At 36.5% G+C, this 16,389-nt stretch overlaps 1 protein-coding gene across 2 annotated transcripts in view; it reads right to left on the bottom strand.

The window, feature by feature from the left end:
- l(2)gd1 (lethal (2) giant discs 1) overlaps positions 1 to 16,389 on the bottom strand; it is a 518,195-nt gene that overhangs the window by 490,474 nt on the left and 11,332 nt on the right. For both annotated transcript variants that reach the window (XM_090373359.1, XM_090373358.1), the window contains exon 2: positions 16,123 to 16,270. In XM_090373359.1, the coding sequence (XP_090229485.1) occupies positions 16,123 to 16,255 (133 nt within the window). In that variant the 5' untranslated portion in view covers positions 16,256 to 16,270. The remainder of the gene's footprint in view (positions 1 to 16,122; positions 16,271 to 16,389) is intronic.

Raw genomic sequence — 16,389 nt, 5'->3', positions numbered from 1 at the left:
CGATACATACTGAAAAATGCTGTTTATAAATTTTAAAATTAAATACAATTCTGAATTCTTATTTTAAATTCACATGTATTGAAATTTTTAATTCATGTGAAGTTTGTGTCTTCATGTCATCTGCGAAGCTTTCAAAATTGGGGATATACTGCGATAAGAATATTCTGTATGCAAGTCCGTAAGAGTAGACCAATTCTTCATCTTTGTTTGTTTCAACTAGGAAAAGGCCGATTAACATAGATATGGGGAACCAAAACAGGAATTTAAAAGTTCACTGCATTTTTTTACATTTGGGTACTTTTCTAAGCAAACATATTTCCAAAAGTCTTTTTCTGATGATCTGGCTTTTAGAAAGATATCATTTTGCAATGTAATAATTTCATTTTCAAGTAATATTTTCTCTATATGAAAAATCTGAGCAATTTTTTCTGCAATTTGTTTTGTCTCTAAGTCGACATTAAATTGATAAGAAATACATTGAACAAGTCTTCAATTGTTTTAAAATCACTAAATCTGGTTTAAAAATCATCCACAACTTTCTCAATATCAGAAACATATTTCTAATATAAAAATTCAAAAACAGGATATTTCTGCAAATGATCTTGTATATTTGCAAAATGATAGATTTTGTTTTCTTTGAGATTCTTAGCCAGTTCCAAAAAACTGATATTTATATGCAGAAATACTACTAATCATGTCGCCCACATTTTTATTTTTTCCTTGTAATTCCAAATTCAGATCACTTAATTTACTGGTAAAATCTGGCAAAAACCAGATCACACAACCACTCTGTATCTTGTAGCTGCTGATAACCATCTCCCCTTTGATCAACAAATTTTTTAATTTCATTCATTTCATTTAATTTCAAATTTTGAAATCTCTGTAGAAACTTACTCCGACTCAGCCACCTCACGTCTGTGTGTAATATTAAATCTAGTTCATTTTCATCAAGTTGCATTTTGAAAAGTCTCCTTTGAAGAGATTATCCTCTGATGGAATTCACGATTTTGAAAGCTATGTCCATAACACCTTTAATATTTAATCTTTTGCTGGCTAACACTTGATGGTGGATGATACACTGGTAACTCAAAATATCTGGAAATTCATTTGGCACAATGCAATGAATCCATTAAGATGCTCTGTCATTGCTTTAATTCCATCTGTTATTATTGATACGAGCTTCAATAGTGGTAATTTAAGTTTTTCGATAAAATTTTTGAATGCATTAAATATGTAAAGATCTCTAATTCTTTTAACGAAACCACACCCTAGTGACAGAATCATTGAACATATATGAATAAAAACGAGCCATTGAGCTATAGATCACTAACGTCTATAGATTCATCCAGTTGTAAAAAAAAGGACACACAATTAGCAATATGGGCACGCAACTGTTCCTTCACATTTTTACTCATTTTTTCGATGGGTTGCATCACAGTATTTCGAGATAATTGCAGATCTTGAAGGGCATTTTTAATTTCATTTTTATTCTTAAAATTTTCAAAAAGAGAAACTATTATTTCTAAAAATGCATCTTCGATCACTGACCATAAGAAAATGGTTTGCATTTTTTTGCAAAATGACTCACTTCAAATGATGCTACAGTTACTGATTTAGATTGTAAATGAAGAAATTTTGTTCTGCGAATAATCTGGATTTAAGTTCTTTTAATTTATTTTTTCTAAGGTCACTATTAGGCAGAAAATCCAATTGGTATTTACCACAGAGTGGAGCATTTACCATATTTACCATTGTAAATGAAGAAATTTTGTTGTGCGAATAATCTGGATTTAAGTTCTTTTAATTTATTTTTTCTAAGGTCACTATTAGGCAGAAAATCTGATTGGTATTTACCATAGAGTGCATTGAAATGCCTTTCTAAATTTCCTTTTTTGGGTATAGCCATGGAAACGTTGCAAATCAAACAACAACATTTTCTTTTATCATTACAAAAAAGTATTCTAGTTCCCAACCTTGATGAAAATAATACGTTTTACTCTTTTTTGTAGTATTCATTTCAAATCAAAGGGTATTAAATTAATGTGCAAGTACTCTCCAGTTATTAATATTAAGTAACCTAAATAAGAATTCAACACATACACGATGCTCTCCACACCGTAACTGAGTGAATTTTCGTTAGACAAGCCTAGCGGCTGCGTGGTAACAAGAGTAGTCACCACGAATATGCAGTGGGGCGCATAATAATAATAACAACGTTTAGATTTTGACTAATCTATTTTTTATATATACAGCTATATATATAACAGCTATATATATTTGGGTTATTTGGGACACTTCAGGACTAGTGCATTTTGGCCCGATTAAGCAGCCACCCCAATTATGTGAAGTTTCACGTAAATAGTTAAAAATACACTGAACCCCAGCTTTATGATTGATTCTCTGTACAATCAAATCGTGTTATGATGGACTCACCATAGCAAAGTACCATTCACTATACGATATGTAGTAAGCACCAGTCACTGTGATCACATTTGTAAATTGAATTTTAATTCTATTAAACAGCGATTCTAATTAGTGAAAATAGGATGAATATTTACTATAAAAGTAAAGATATATTATGTACAAATTTCCACTTTATTACCTTACCAATTAAAAAATTAAATGATATATGAAAATTAGAAGAATATTTTCCACAGGTTAGCAAAAGAAAAATAAATTTACGCTTACATGTATAGCTTAATTAATACGTACTGTAATACGTAATAATGGAAAAGAAGAAGAATACGGAAGAATACTTTTCTTCTGTATATTTTCTTCCGGAAGAATACTATATGGAAGAATACTTTTCCATATGGTATTACATAATAACAACAGTAGTTGATATTTTTGTTCACTGACATTTGGAGGAGGGGTTAAAAAAGATACGCAAACAATAACAAGCACACACAAACTGCAAGTAACACGATACATGCAAGTGAGAAGGGAGTAACAAGTTATGAAGCTTAAAAAATAGGAATGAAGAGAAGATTCCGAAAATTTAATTTTTTATACGATTGAAGATTTCATGGAAGTGAAATCACATTTCACCATAAAAATCCACAGAATTCCAGTTGTCGGTATTATTGCAAATTCAACAAGATTGAGTTTAATATCTGTTTATAATTGGTTGCACTAACAGAAAAACACTGCTAATTGTTTTATGGTTGTGACCTCCAGAAATCTGACCAAAGCACGTGGTATGGTCGGAGGCAATCGTAGGGTAATCTCAAGTGCTGCAGTCTTTTGCCAAGATTAAACAACATGTTGTCCCAATTAAGTGAAGTAAACCCCTGGCTATTTTCTCGATTGGATTCTTTTCTTTAAGATTTGTCCCAAATAAACAGCTGCCCGATTAACCGGTGGCCCAAATAACTGGAATCCACTGTATTTAAAATTCGTCATGATCAACCGAAATTAAAGCTGCGATCGACTGGTAGATCATAACTGACTTGTTGGCCACCCCTACTGTATAAGCTTGCTTCCTAGCATCATTTTGTCACTACATATATATTTGTTCAGACTTTATTAAATTTTGGATCTGAATTCAACAGAAACAACCTTTAAATATCAGACAACAGAAGTCAACATTTGCAATCTTCACCTCCAATTTTCAAGGCTACTTTCAAGCTGCCATCTATTAAAGCTGAACAACTAGTTGGAAACACAGATAATAGATGGCAGCACAAACTAGAAAAATTGATGATAATTCATGCATTAACAGACACATTGTTTAGAGTGATTTTTGAAATGTAGGTCTACATACATACTCCTGAGAGCACACCTATGAAATGTAAATCAATGTCTGCAATGCCCAGAATCAATATATTAGTTTTATTATTAGCGTTAGTTGTGGCAAGTGATAGACATTCCCAGTGAACCGGCAAGAATACGGCAATACATGGACATCGAAACCAACACCCCCCCTTTAAATCAAATACTGACTCTTTAACCTGTACTGTGGTTTACACTTGTTTTCAAAACTGTGCATTTATCATTTAAATTATTACTTAATGTGTCATTCTTTCCTATAAACAATGCAGAATGTTGTAAATCAGGGGTGGCCAACTTAATTTGTGATGCGATCTACTTTTTTTCTTCAAAATGTGTCACAATCTACCATCTCAAGAATTTCATTGCACAAGGTTAAAAAAGTTAATCAACACATATTGAAAAATGTTGTTTATAAATTTTAAAATTAAAAAATTTTAAAATTATTTGCAATTCATCATCATCATGAACTTGGTCCGGCTTAGGTCTTTTAAGACCTGTTCCGTTGTAGCTCTTGGAGGTGGTCTTGATCTCGCCATCGTTGTCTTGGTCGACCAACATCTCTCTTGCCTGTAGGTTTGTAGTTAAAGGCTAATTTTGGGATCTGGTCTGGGTTCATTCTTTCTACGTGGCTGATCCATTTTTCCTGATACCGTTTTATGTCATTTACTATGTTATCTACTTTTTTTAATTTCTCGCGGATATCTATATTTCTTTGGTGGTCTAGTCTTGTAAAGCCTAATAATGGTCTTAAAAATTTCATTTGTGCTGCTTCTAGTTTGTGTGCATCTTTCTTATTTATGACCCAAGTCTCACAGCTGTAGAAGAGGGCTGGTTTTGAAGTGATGTTGTGCAGTCATAATTTTGTTTCAGTTGTCATTTGTTTTCCAAGTGGCGTTTAATCGTTCCATTCATTTTATTATATTTTTGTAGTTTAATGTGGATGTCTTTCCCTTCATTTGATATTAAATTTTCCAAATAGGTGAAGTCATATATTTATTCTATTATTTTATCAACAATAACAATTTTGACTCTTTGTATGTTTTTTCCACATAATCCCATTGATTTTGTTTTTGAGGTGGAGATTTTCATCTCGTACTTTTTACCTATTTTATTAAGTTCATTTGCTGCTATCTGTAGTTCATCTTCGGATTTCGCATTTATAACTTGATCATCAGCATATAATATAGTTTGGATTTTATTCCTGTTGTTCAACTGTATTCCATTGTTAACGTTTGTTTTCATTCTTTAAGAATTTTATTGATGTAGATATTAAATAAATTTGGTGATAGTTCACATCCGTGTTTCACTCCTTTCTTGGTGTTAACTGGGTCTGATAGTTGGCCATTAAAATATTTTATACAGACTTTTTGGTTTTTATATAGTCTTTGGATTGCTTTCCGGAGTTGGGTTGGAATATTTTCTTCACGTAGAATCTGCCAAAGTTTTTCCCGGTTTACATTGTCATATGCTTTTTCATAATCAATAAAGAGCAGAAATGTTGGTAGATTGAATTCTCTTCTTTTCTCCAAAATTTGCTGTAGTGAGAAAATGGCATCTATTGTGCTTCTCCCTTTTCTGAACCCACATTGTTCTTCTTCTAAGAATTGTTCACTGTATTTATTAAGTTTATTCTTTAGTATATTAGAGTATAGCAGTGTTATCCCTCTGTAGTTGTTAGGTTTATTTCTGAAGCCTTTTTTGTGTAAATTGATTACTATTCCTGTTTCCCAATCTTTGGGCATCTGTTGCTTATTTTATTTATTTTTTTTTTTTTATGTAAACCCCAAACACGATAGGTATTAGAACCTATAGTACTTAGTACCGTGCTTGGGTGGAGGTTCAGAAGACGAAAGAAGATATTTGTTCACATTGGACTTGAACTTCTGTAGACTGTAATTTTCAGGAAATACGTATGAAGGAAGGTTGTTCCAGAAAACGGCAGTTGAATGAATAAACGAGGAAGATGAAAAGTTGGTTCTGTGAGTTTGAAGTTGGACAGTAAATGGATGTTGGCTGGTGGCGGCACATGTTCGGACTGTTTTGAAAGAGAGAGCAGGAATTATAGAACAGTGCCCATGGAAGTATCTGTAGAAGAGACATGCAGCAGAAACAGTACGTCTATGAGAGAACAAGTGGAGAGACTCTGTTAGAGATGAATCATTAATTAACCTAACTGCCCTCTTCTGAATGGAATCAAGAAGCTTGAGAGAGGATTTGGGGGCACCACCCTAGATGTGGGAACAATATTCCATGGCAGGGCGGATTTGAGATTTATACAAAGTGAGCAGCAGTTTAGAAGAAAAGTAACGCCGAGAGCGAAAGAGAAAACCAAGTTTTTTAGATGCAGAGGAAGCGATATTTGTAATGTGCTTGTGCCAAAAGAGATTAGAAGTCAGGGTAATCCCCAAAAGAGATATATCATTTTGCCTAGAAATCAGAGTGTCACTAAAGATAAGCATAGGAGCAGAAGAATCCTTTTTGCGAGATATAAGACAAGACTGAGTTTTAGAAGGGTTGAAATCAACTAAGTTGTCTTTGCCCCACTGGAGAATTACCTGAAGATCGGCGTTTAAGGAATTGGTAGCAGATTTTTGAGAAATTGAAGCTGATTGAGCAGGACAAGGTTTCTCAAAATGGAAAGTGGAATGCAATGTGCTATCATCAGCAAAACTATGGATAGGATTTCCAGTCAATGAAAGAAGGTCATTAATATGCAACAGGAAAAGAGTGGAGGAAAGAACTGAACCTTGGGGGACACCGTCATTAGTGGAGAAATTAGAAGACAGAGAGCCATCTACCATCACCCTCAGTGAGCGATCAGAGAGAAAACTGGATAACCAATTACTAAACACAGTGGGCAAACCATAAGATGGAAGCTTGTTTAGAAGACCTTTATGCCAAACACAATCGAAATCCTTTGAGATGTCAACAGCAACAACTTGTGTTTCACCGAATCTTTCCGTTGAATTAATCCATTAATGGGTAACATAAGCCAGAATATCACCAGTGGATCGACACTGACAGAATCCATACTGGCGATCATTGATCAGATGGAAGGTTTCTAGGTAGTTTAAGAGTTGGCGGTTAATTGATTTCTCCATTACTTTAGAAAGAGTAGAAGTAATTGCAATGGGACGATAATTGGATGGGAGGGATTTGTCACCCTATTTAGGAACTGGCTGGATATGAGCATTCCAAGCAGAAGGAAAAACACCTTTGGAATAAGAAAGTGAAAAAAAGGCGGTAAAGAATAGGAGTAAGTTCAGGAGCACAGGTTTTGAGAACAAGTGGAGAAATACCATCAGGACCTGGAGCTTTCTTAGCATCAAGATTCATCAAAATCCTTCTGATAACCTTTTGACGAAAGACCACAGGAGGCATTGAATGGAGTGTGTTGGGAATGGTGGGAGGTGTTTTACCAAGATCATTAATACATGAGCTGGAAGAAAAATGGGATGCTAGCAGGTCAGCTTTATCCTTGGCTGAAGTGACAACAGAACCATCTGGTTTGGACAGAGGTGGGAGCAGAGATGGGCAAAAGTTGCGGCCAATAGCTTTGGCAAGAGACCAGAATGCTCGGCTACCATTAGGGCAAGAAGTAAGTTTTCTACTCTTAGCCTGTTCAAACTCTAGTTTGGACTGATTAATAACTGCTTTACAATTGTTGCGAGCTTTGGTGTAGGCAGAAAATGACACTGAAGAATTAGAAACAAGCCAATTACGATATGCAACATTCTTCTCTTGAACAGCCTTAGCACGTTTATTGGAAAACCAAGGTTTAGATAAAAGACGAGATTTTAAAGTCGAGTGTGGGATAAAGGATTCCATTCCTGCAAGAATAATTTCACTGATACAATCTGAGGAAATGTTGACATCAGAAGTTTTGAAACAGTAATCCAACCAAGGAAAAGAAGAAAAGAAGTCTCGCAGTTCATCCCATTTTGCATTCTTGTAATACCAAACGACACAAGGTTGGAAATAACCATGAGATAAAGGTTCCATTGGAGAAGAGACAATCACCAAGTTGTGATCTGAAGTGCCTAAAGGACCTCTCACTTCGACCGTGTACTTAGAAGGATTGTTTGTGAGAAAAAGATCAAGCGTAAAAGATTAGGATTGTCCAGTATTCTTGTAGGTAAATGAACAATCTGTGCAATGTCATTAGTAATTGCAAAAGCCTCAGCATCTCGACCAGCTGGGTCGGTGTGGCTAGAAAACGGAAGCCAGATGGAGTTGTGAACATTAAAATTACCAAGGAAAATTACCTCACTGTTAGGAATGTTGGACTGGAGAAAGTCAAGTGGCAAAGAGAGAAAGTCAAAGAGCTCCAAGTGATTAGTGGAGTTGGGAGAATGGTAGAGACAACAGATGAAATTGACACAATGAGGTAGAGAGATTTTAAGCCAGAGAAGATTGAAAAGAGGAGATTCCAAATTACCAAGTCTCTGACAAGGAATATCGGAATGGACATATGCACAAGTAATTTGGGCATCTGAGATGAGCAGTAGTTGAACAACTGATAACTGAGATTCTGTCAGAAAAAGTACATGGGGTTTGGCAGACTGCAAGTGGAAATGGACATCGTTGAGATTAGAATTGAGACCACGTATATTTGTGAAATGAATTAGGAAGTGCTTGGGATGTTTCGATCTTTTCGCAGATAAGCTTGCTCTATTAGTTTGACAATTCATGGTGTATTCAATGGTAAGAAAAAGTGGGTGGGACATGCTGTATGAAGTAATGAAATTTTTGGATATGGCGTACATATGGTAAGAATATACCCAGATCCTTGACATAATGTGGCCTCGACAATGCTCCCCGCATACACACTACTCAGACTCCCTCCAGTCACTATCTGGCAGAGTAGAGGTAGCAAGATTATACACTAGCTGATCCGGAAGCCTCCTAGAGAGTTACCAATAGGTTCGGTCTGGTGTACTATCTAGCGGCCAGCCTGCGAACACCGTTTTAGAGCTGTACCCTCGAAATGTAAGGAATATTGGATCTCGCCACGATGTTCATCATAACCTCAAAAGTCATCAATCATACTGCATGATGGAAGAGATAGGGAAGAGTTGACAGGAACTTAGCTCTAGAGACTAAACATGGGTTCCACCACTTCAAGCCTCCAATAAGCAAAGTGGTGGTATTGCACCGGTTGATGAGAGTCATCTACCACCTAGTACTGCCTGGTAACATAGAGGGGCGGCGTTCCTCCATGTGGTGTGGGCGCCACACCTCGACCCCTGCTTATGTTGGTTCATACCTGGGTGGCCACCACCATATACTTGTGCATGGTGGTTATACCCAGGATTACTAACAGTCCCACCATCGTGAAGGTGCAAGCAGAGGATTATGCCATATGATGTTAAATAATTTTAGTAATGCTTTTTTTAGTAACGTGCCCCCATATTTAAATAGTTCTACATTCAAATGGTCTATGCCTGGGCTTTTTCGGTTTTCTGATTTTTGTAATATTAACTCTAGTTCTTCCATTGTTATATTTTCGTCATCTTTGGTTATCACAGATTCATCTTCGAATTTCCCAGCGTCTGGGTTATACCATAGTTTGGAATAGTGTTGCTTCCATTCTGCTTGGGAGATGGAGTTGGTTTTTATTTGATCATTTGTGTCTAGTTGTAATTTCTTAAAAATTTTAAAACCTCTTCTCTGTGGGCCCGTGATATCACGTTCTAAAGATTTAACAAATTTATCCCAGTCATCTCGTCGGATTCTTCTGGTTAGTTTTCTGACTTTGGCTCGAAGCTTTTTATATTTTATGTGTAGATGTAGGTCTTTAGTTTGTAGGAACAGTTTATAGGTCTTTTTTTTCTCATTGATTGTTTGTTTCAATTCTTTATTCCTGGAAAAATGTAAAAATTAAAAAAAAAAAAAAAAAACAGTTTACGAAGAATTAATTGAAATAATGGCAAAACATGTACAAAATGAAGTGGTAAATCAAATAAATAAATCAGACACCAAATACAACTCCATTATGTAGATTCTACACCAGATTGTGACAAACACTGATCATTTGGCTATTATTATGCACTATTGTTATAACAGAAAAATCTGTGTGATTTTTGACTTTTTTTCACCAACTGAAAGCCATCTATCTGTGACTTTATTCAACAAAGTGAAAAAAGTTCTAGATGATTGTAACCTGCTGTTGAACAACATTTGCAGTCAGTTGTATGACAATGCAGCTGTTATGAAAGGTGAGGACAAAGGGCTGCAAGCACTCTTTAAAAACATTAATAAGTAGCAGAGTATGTGCCATGCACAGCTCATTCCCTTAATCTCATCAGACAAAAAGTTGCTGCCACAGTAGCTGAAGTTGTTGACTACTTCGGTATTTTCGGTAATTAGTAATTAATTAAAAGGACTAGACCAAGTCAGGGTTAAGGAGAAGAGATAAATTTAAAATAGAAGTAACAAATAGGCTGTTGGATTGTTTAATAATTCAATTAATGAAGTGGAGTGAATCATATGGAAATAGATTCAAATTTCTTGCTGATTTGACATGAAATACTGATATTAACGAAGTTAACATAAAACTCATAATATGCCACTACAACAAGGACAATGATGACAAACTGAGTGTCATCACTTCAGAGAGTATTAAGATTAGTCACTGCACAAGAAAAGTTGAAATGTCCTGAAACAGCTCATATATGAAAGAAACTTGATGGAGGTTTTCCTAAATTTTACAGCAACCTAAAAATTTACATGACATTACCAATGACAAGTTGTGAAGCTAAAAGGGACTTTTATAAACTGTCAACAAAAAAAAAAAAATTTTGATCAACCATGCTTGAGGAAAGACTGAATTATCTTTGTATTCTCTCAACAGAAAATGATATTACAAAATCCCCATATGTGTAGAGGCAATCAAAGAGTATGCAGCCAAAAAATGTAGAAAAAAAAGTATTATAGAGGTGTTATCAGGCAGTTAATTAATAAAAATATTATTTTATTTTTCTGGATTTTGTGATGTTTGTGGTATTTGTCAGCTTTTTTAAATTGTAATTTGTTATGATTTTTATTCTAAATAAATTATAAATTTCTAAATTCATTTTAAATTAATATTCACTTTAATACCTAATTTCGTATTCATAATTTTGTATTTTTTTTCTTAAAGAGGGCCCCAAAAATTGCATAAGCTTCAGTCTCACAAAACCTGGATTCGCCCATGCTCACACACAAAGAAAAATAGCATGTGCTACTAATGGATTGATTTTTGAAAATTAAACTGTTACAGAATCATTGTTTGATATATATTTTCTTCATAAAAAAATTTCAAGGAAAATTATTTTTATTAGAAGTATGTTATAAACCGGCATCAAATCAAAAAAAGAAAAGAACAAAATCGAATAAATATGATTTCATAAAAAATAACTATTGTGATTATTAATGAGAAATTTTCGTTTTGTGAATTACATAGTATTATACTAACCAGGGAAAAAAATGCATTAAGAAATTTCATAAATGCCAGCACCACACTACTGAGTTTCCTTTTGGGGCTGCTTTTCAGGTCCATTACACCCAGACTACAAGCATAATGATTAAAGAGGTGAGTATAAACAGGTTAAGAAATATAAAAAGTCTGCTTAGCAGATGTGAAAATCTGCTCCCACATAGTTACATAGTTAGCATTAGTAGAGGCATATGATGCAAGAAAGCAAGCTTATGCAGCATCAGCCAAAAAAAAAAAAAAAAAAACACACAACTGTAAATGGGTCAACTGTAGACCTTCATAAATACATATAACGACTTAGATTTTACGAACGTAACATAATTAATTAATACATAACTTGATACGGAACTTATATAAAGAAATTTGAAGATAATACTTGACACTTAAAAAATATATATAGATATATAGTGTTACAACTGCATTGGGATACAAGTTTAGGGTTATAATTTTTTACTGAAATTGAAATTTTATTGAAATTGAATCGGAATCATGACTCACACCAGAGCAGCAAAGCAAAAGGCTCAACCTAAATGGAGTGCTGTGGCTCAGGGGAGAAATGAGGAAGTGGGCAGTTGCCCTCTGAATCACAGCCTTTTAAAATGCACTGCTAGTTTGATGTTTGTGGAGCAATCAGTTACGGGACATGATATTACCAAGGGGAATGTCTTTGTGTGCACGCAATGTAAGGAGTGTGAGGAAATGAGGCGACAACTGAGTGTTGTTATGGGCCTATATGAGAGCTTGAAGAACAGGTGGATGCCCTCGAAGGATCTAAATTCAGGGGCGCATCAAGCTCTCAGCTGCCCACATCAACACCAGAGCTTGCACTTGGTCATCACACAACACAGCGGCAACCCTCAATGCAGAATGCACTGGTCCCACAGGAACTAGTAGTTGTTGGTGACTCTATTGTCAGGGAAACAGGGATTTGTTTGTTTGTTTGTTATTTGGTTTTTAGGAGCATTAGCAACTAAGGCCATATCGCTCTGAGATATGTGGTGGTCATTCCCCGACCTTTCCACATCTTCCGTATTTGGTGGTGACTGGCTCGAACCCCGGTCTAATCAAGAAGCGTGTACTATACACTGCTGCTCCTTCCCCCGGCGCCTCCGTAGCCAGGTGGGCAGGAGCAGCAGTGCGTAGCACACACTTCTTGATTAGACCGGGGTTCGAGCCCGTGACCACAAAATACGGAGGATGCGGAAAGGTCAGGGAATGACCACCGCATATCCCCCGAGCAATATGGCCTTAGTTGCTAATGCTCCTAAAAACCAAATAACAAACAATCTAACAAGCTGCTCCTTCCCACCTGGCTACGGAGGCGCCCGGAAACAGGGAGCATGGTTTGTAAAAAGGATAGGTGGAACAGGACCAGCGTATATCTGCCTGCCAGGGATAAAGGTTGATGATGTTGTAGGGCAGATATCATCTTTTAAGGGTACAAAGGGTGATATTGTTGTACACATCGGCACTAATGATATTAAGAGTAGGAGACCGACAGAATTACTTAACAAGTACAGGTCACTGTTGAAAAAAAGCCGTGAATTAGGGTTGAATTTGAAAGTGTCTGTAATTTTGCCCAGACACGATAGGAGGGAGTATATGATGAGAGCCTTGTCGACCAATTCGGCCCTGGAAAGATTTTGTGAGGCTCAAGGGGTAGAATTTTTTTCAGCCTGGTCTGTACTTGTTAACAGGAGACTACTTTTACAGGGATGGGATACACTTAAATAGAAAGGGTGCAAGAATATTTTCTGGTGCTATCGAGGCAGTGTTAGGTGGGTCGGAAAACTGCTAGCTTGGAGGTGGATACAAGGAGTAATAGATTAATAGTAGCCTCTGGTAGAGGTGAAAGTGATTCTTGCACTGCTTCTATTGGAATCAGTAGCAACCTGGAAAACAAGATGCAGGGTATTTCAGACACTGCTGGAAGTCATTGCGGTAGAAGTAAACACATGGGTTGTTATTTGTTATTTGGTTTTTAGGGGCATTAGCAACTAAGGCCATATTGCTCACGGGATATGCGGGGGTCATTCCCTGACCTTACCGCATCCTCTGTATCTGGTGGTCACGGGCTTGAACCCCGGTCTAATCAAGAAGCGTGTGCTACGCACTGCTGCTCCTGCCCACCTGGCTACAGAGGCGCCACACACATGGGTTGTGTTAGGGTAGCTAAGAATGGGAACAGGTGCATGTATACTTGCATGTACACCAATGCTAGAAGTTTGGTAAATAAATTTGATGAATTTGAGGTATTGCTCAGAACATCAAAGGCAGCTATTGTTGGGATATCAGAGACGTAGTGTCACACAGATATAAGGAATGCAGAACTGGAATTTGGCGAGTACAATGTCTACAGGAAGGATAGACAAGATAGAAAGGGAGGAGAAGTTATACTATTAGTTAAGAAATGCATAAAATCTAAGGAAGTGAAGCCAGTCGACATCGCTGGGCAGTGCAGTGTTGAGTCAGTTTGTTGTGACATAAGCATTGGGAGATCAAAATTGAGAGTAGGACTGTGTTATAGGCCTAATGACTCTGATGAGTATAATAAGGAACTGTACAGGGAAATAGAGCAGGCCAGTAAATCAGACAGTCTTATAATGGGGGATTTTAATTTCCCAGATATTGACTTCAATCTGTGGGTTGGTCACTCACACACTAGGAAGGCTTTTGTGAATTTATTGGATGATTGTTTTCTACATCAGCATGTTTTGGAGGCAACTAGAGGGAGTAATACTCTTGATCTGATTATCAGTAGTGATTCTTCATACATTAAGAATCTGCAGATAAAGAAACCACTAGGTGGCAGTGATCACAGTGTGCTGAAGTGGGATTTACTCAAAGAGATAAAGGGAAGGGTTTTTGCTTTCGTAAAGGTGACTACGGTGGTCTGAGACAGTATATAAATTCTGTACGGTTAAATTCTATATGGGACCAACTGATGATGTTACCAACAGCAAATTCAAAATGGGAAACATTCAAATAAATTATCTTGGAAGCTACTAGGCTTTACATATCAACTAAGAAATATTGTTTAAGGTATAGGGCGCCTCCGTAGCCCTATGAAGGTCAACAAGATTAATAAATTACTGATTAATTGATAATATTATATACTATACTATACTATACTAAGCTAACGCTATCTAGTTCGGGCTATAACGTTGTATCGTATAACAATGGCGGCAAGTTACGAATGGTAAATCTACGGACACTTAAATAGTAATTAATTTCCAAAATCTCGCTGTCTAAATTCAGAATAAACCAAGGATCTTGCCTGGGTCTATAAGCTACTTACAGAAAATAATTTAATATAACAATTGGTCAATAAAGCGGCTAACTATAGCTAAAAAACTTCCGGTTTGCCAGCTCTGCAAAACTTATAAACACATGGATTGGATACCATTACCGATACTAAGTAATAAATTACAAAATCTCTATCTACGTTAAAATTTAAACTAAGTATCGTAACTAGGAATATAGAGCTACTCTTCAAAATAAGACAATTCAATATGCCAATTCAAGCAAATTTAAGTTAATAAAACAGAAAAAACTTCTCTATGTTCCTCAGCAGTAAAAACTTTGCCTGCATAAGGCTACTCTCGTCCCCAAAACTCCCTCGCATGAAAAATAGTTAGCCTCCCTCGCATGAAAAATAGTTAGCCTCCCTTGCATGAAAAACATATATCTACGAGGGCAATTCAAAAAATAAGTTACACTTGACCATTGTAGCCCAAGAGACATTTATTGAGGTACATAACATTATGCAATAGAAAGCACATACCTCACACTACTTTTCGACATAGTCACCGAGCTGGCGCAAACACTTCTCGGAACGTGTGACTAAATGTTCGACTCCCTAATGATAGAAATCCACTCCTTGGTCATTCAGCCGCCATCAAACTGCTGTTTGCACCTGCTCATCATATGCAAATCAATGTCCCCCCTAGATGTTCTTTCAGCTTACCGAAGATGTGATAGTCATAAGGCAAAAGATCAAGACAGTAAGGTGGATGTTGCCATACCTCCCATCCAAAACTTTTGAGAAAGTGCCGTGTTGTGCATGCATTGTGTGGCGTGGCATTGTCCTGAATGGGAACAACCTTTGCTTAACTTTCCAAGCCTTTTGTTTTTCATGGCTGTTCACAAAGACCATAATGTTTGGCAGTACGAGGCAGCTGTTGTTGTTGTTATTTGGTTTTTTGGAGCATTAGCAACTAAGGCCATGTTGCTCCGGGGATATGCAGTGGTCATTCCCCCTTTCCGCATCCTCTATATTTGGTGGTCATGGGCTCCGACCCCGGTCTACTCAAGAAGCATGTGCTACGCACTGCTGCTCCTGCCCACCTGACTACGGAGGCGCCTATGAGGCAGCATTAATTGTTGTGCCTTTTGCCATAAATAAACAATGTAAACAACTCTTTCACAGTCAAAAAACATTCTACCTGACATGCCATTATGAACGCTTGTTCCTACACAACTGTTACCGCTATGTCAACGAAACTCACCTACCAGGGGACGCAATTATACCAAATGTGGCACCTGTACTCCATTCTGTGCAGGTGCCACATTTGTTGCACAATTATACCAAGAGATGGCGGCAGGTGTAACTTATTTTTTGAATGCCCCTCGTATATACGTAGTTCTGAAAGTGTTAAACAGTGGAGTGAAATCTGTAAAGTATTTTTCTCTATTAGCAGTGATTACCACTTCTTTCAGTGTAGTTCAAAGTGAAAAAAAAAGATGTCATTTTTAAATGAAATACAGCAAACTGAATCTTTACATTCTTAAATAATTTAATAACTATAATACAACTATGAAATAATTTAATGACAAAATAGAGTTATTTAAGGAAACAACCTCATAAATATTACCTTTCCTTGGTTTTCTTAAAGCTCTTGAAGGAGATTTTCCAGAAACTAAGGCTGAAAGTTCTGCTTCTAAGGCTTCTTCATCCTCATCACTCTCATTATCCTCTATTTCACCTAAGCCTGATATATCTGGCATCTCCAGTAGGCCAAGCTAACAGAAAAAAAAAAAAAAAAATCAGAAAATGCCAATCATGAAAAAAAAAACAACACTTACCACATGAAGTGTTGTCTTGATACACACATGGTCTTGATACAAGCACACACGCACGC

This window comes from Mastigoproctus giganteus, chromosome 5 (assembly GCF_048544385.1).
Source record: "Mastigoproctus giganteus isolate SK-2022 chromosome 5, ASM4854438v1, whole genome shotgun sequence".
Taxonomy (NCBI): Eukaryota; Metazoa; Arthropoda; class Arachnida; order Uropygi; family Thelyphonidae; genus Mastigoproctus; species Mastigoproctus giganteus.
Note: the sequence above shows the minus strand (reverse complement) of the source record. Positions and strands in the feature narration are given on the sequence as shown.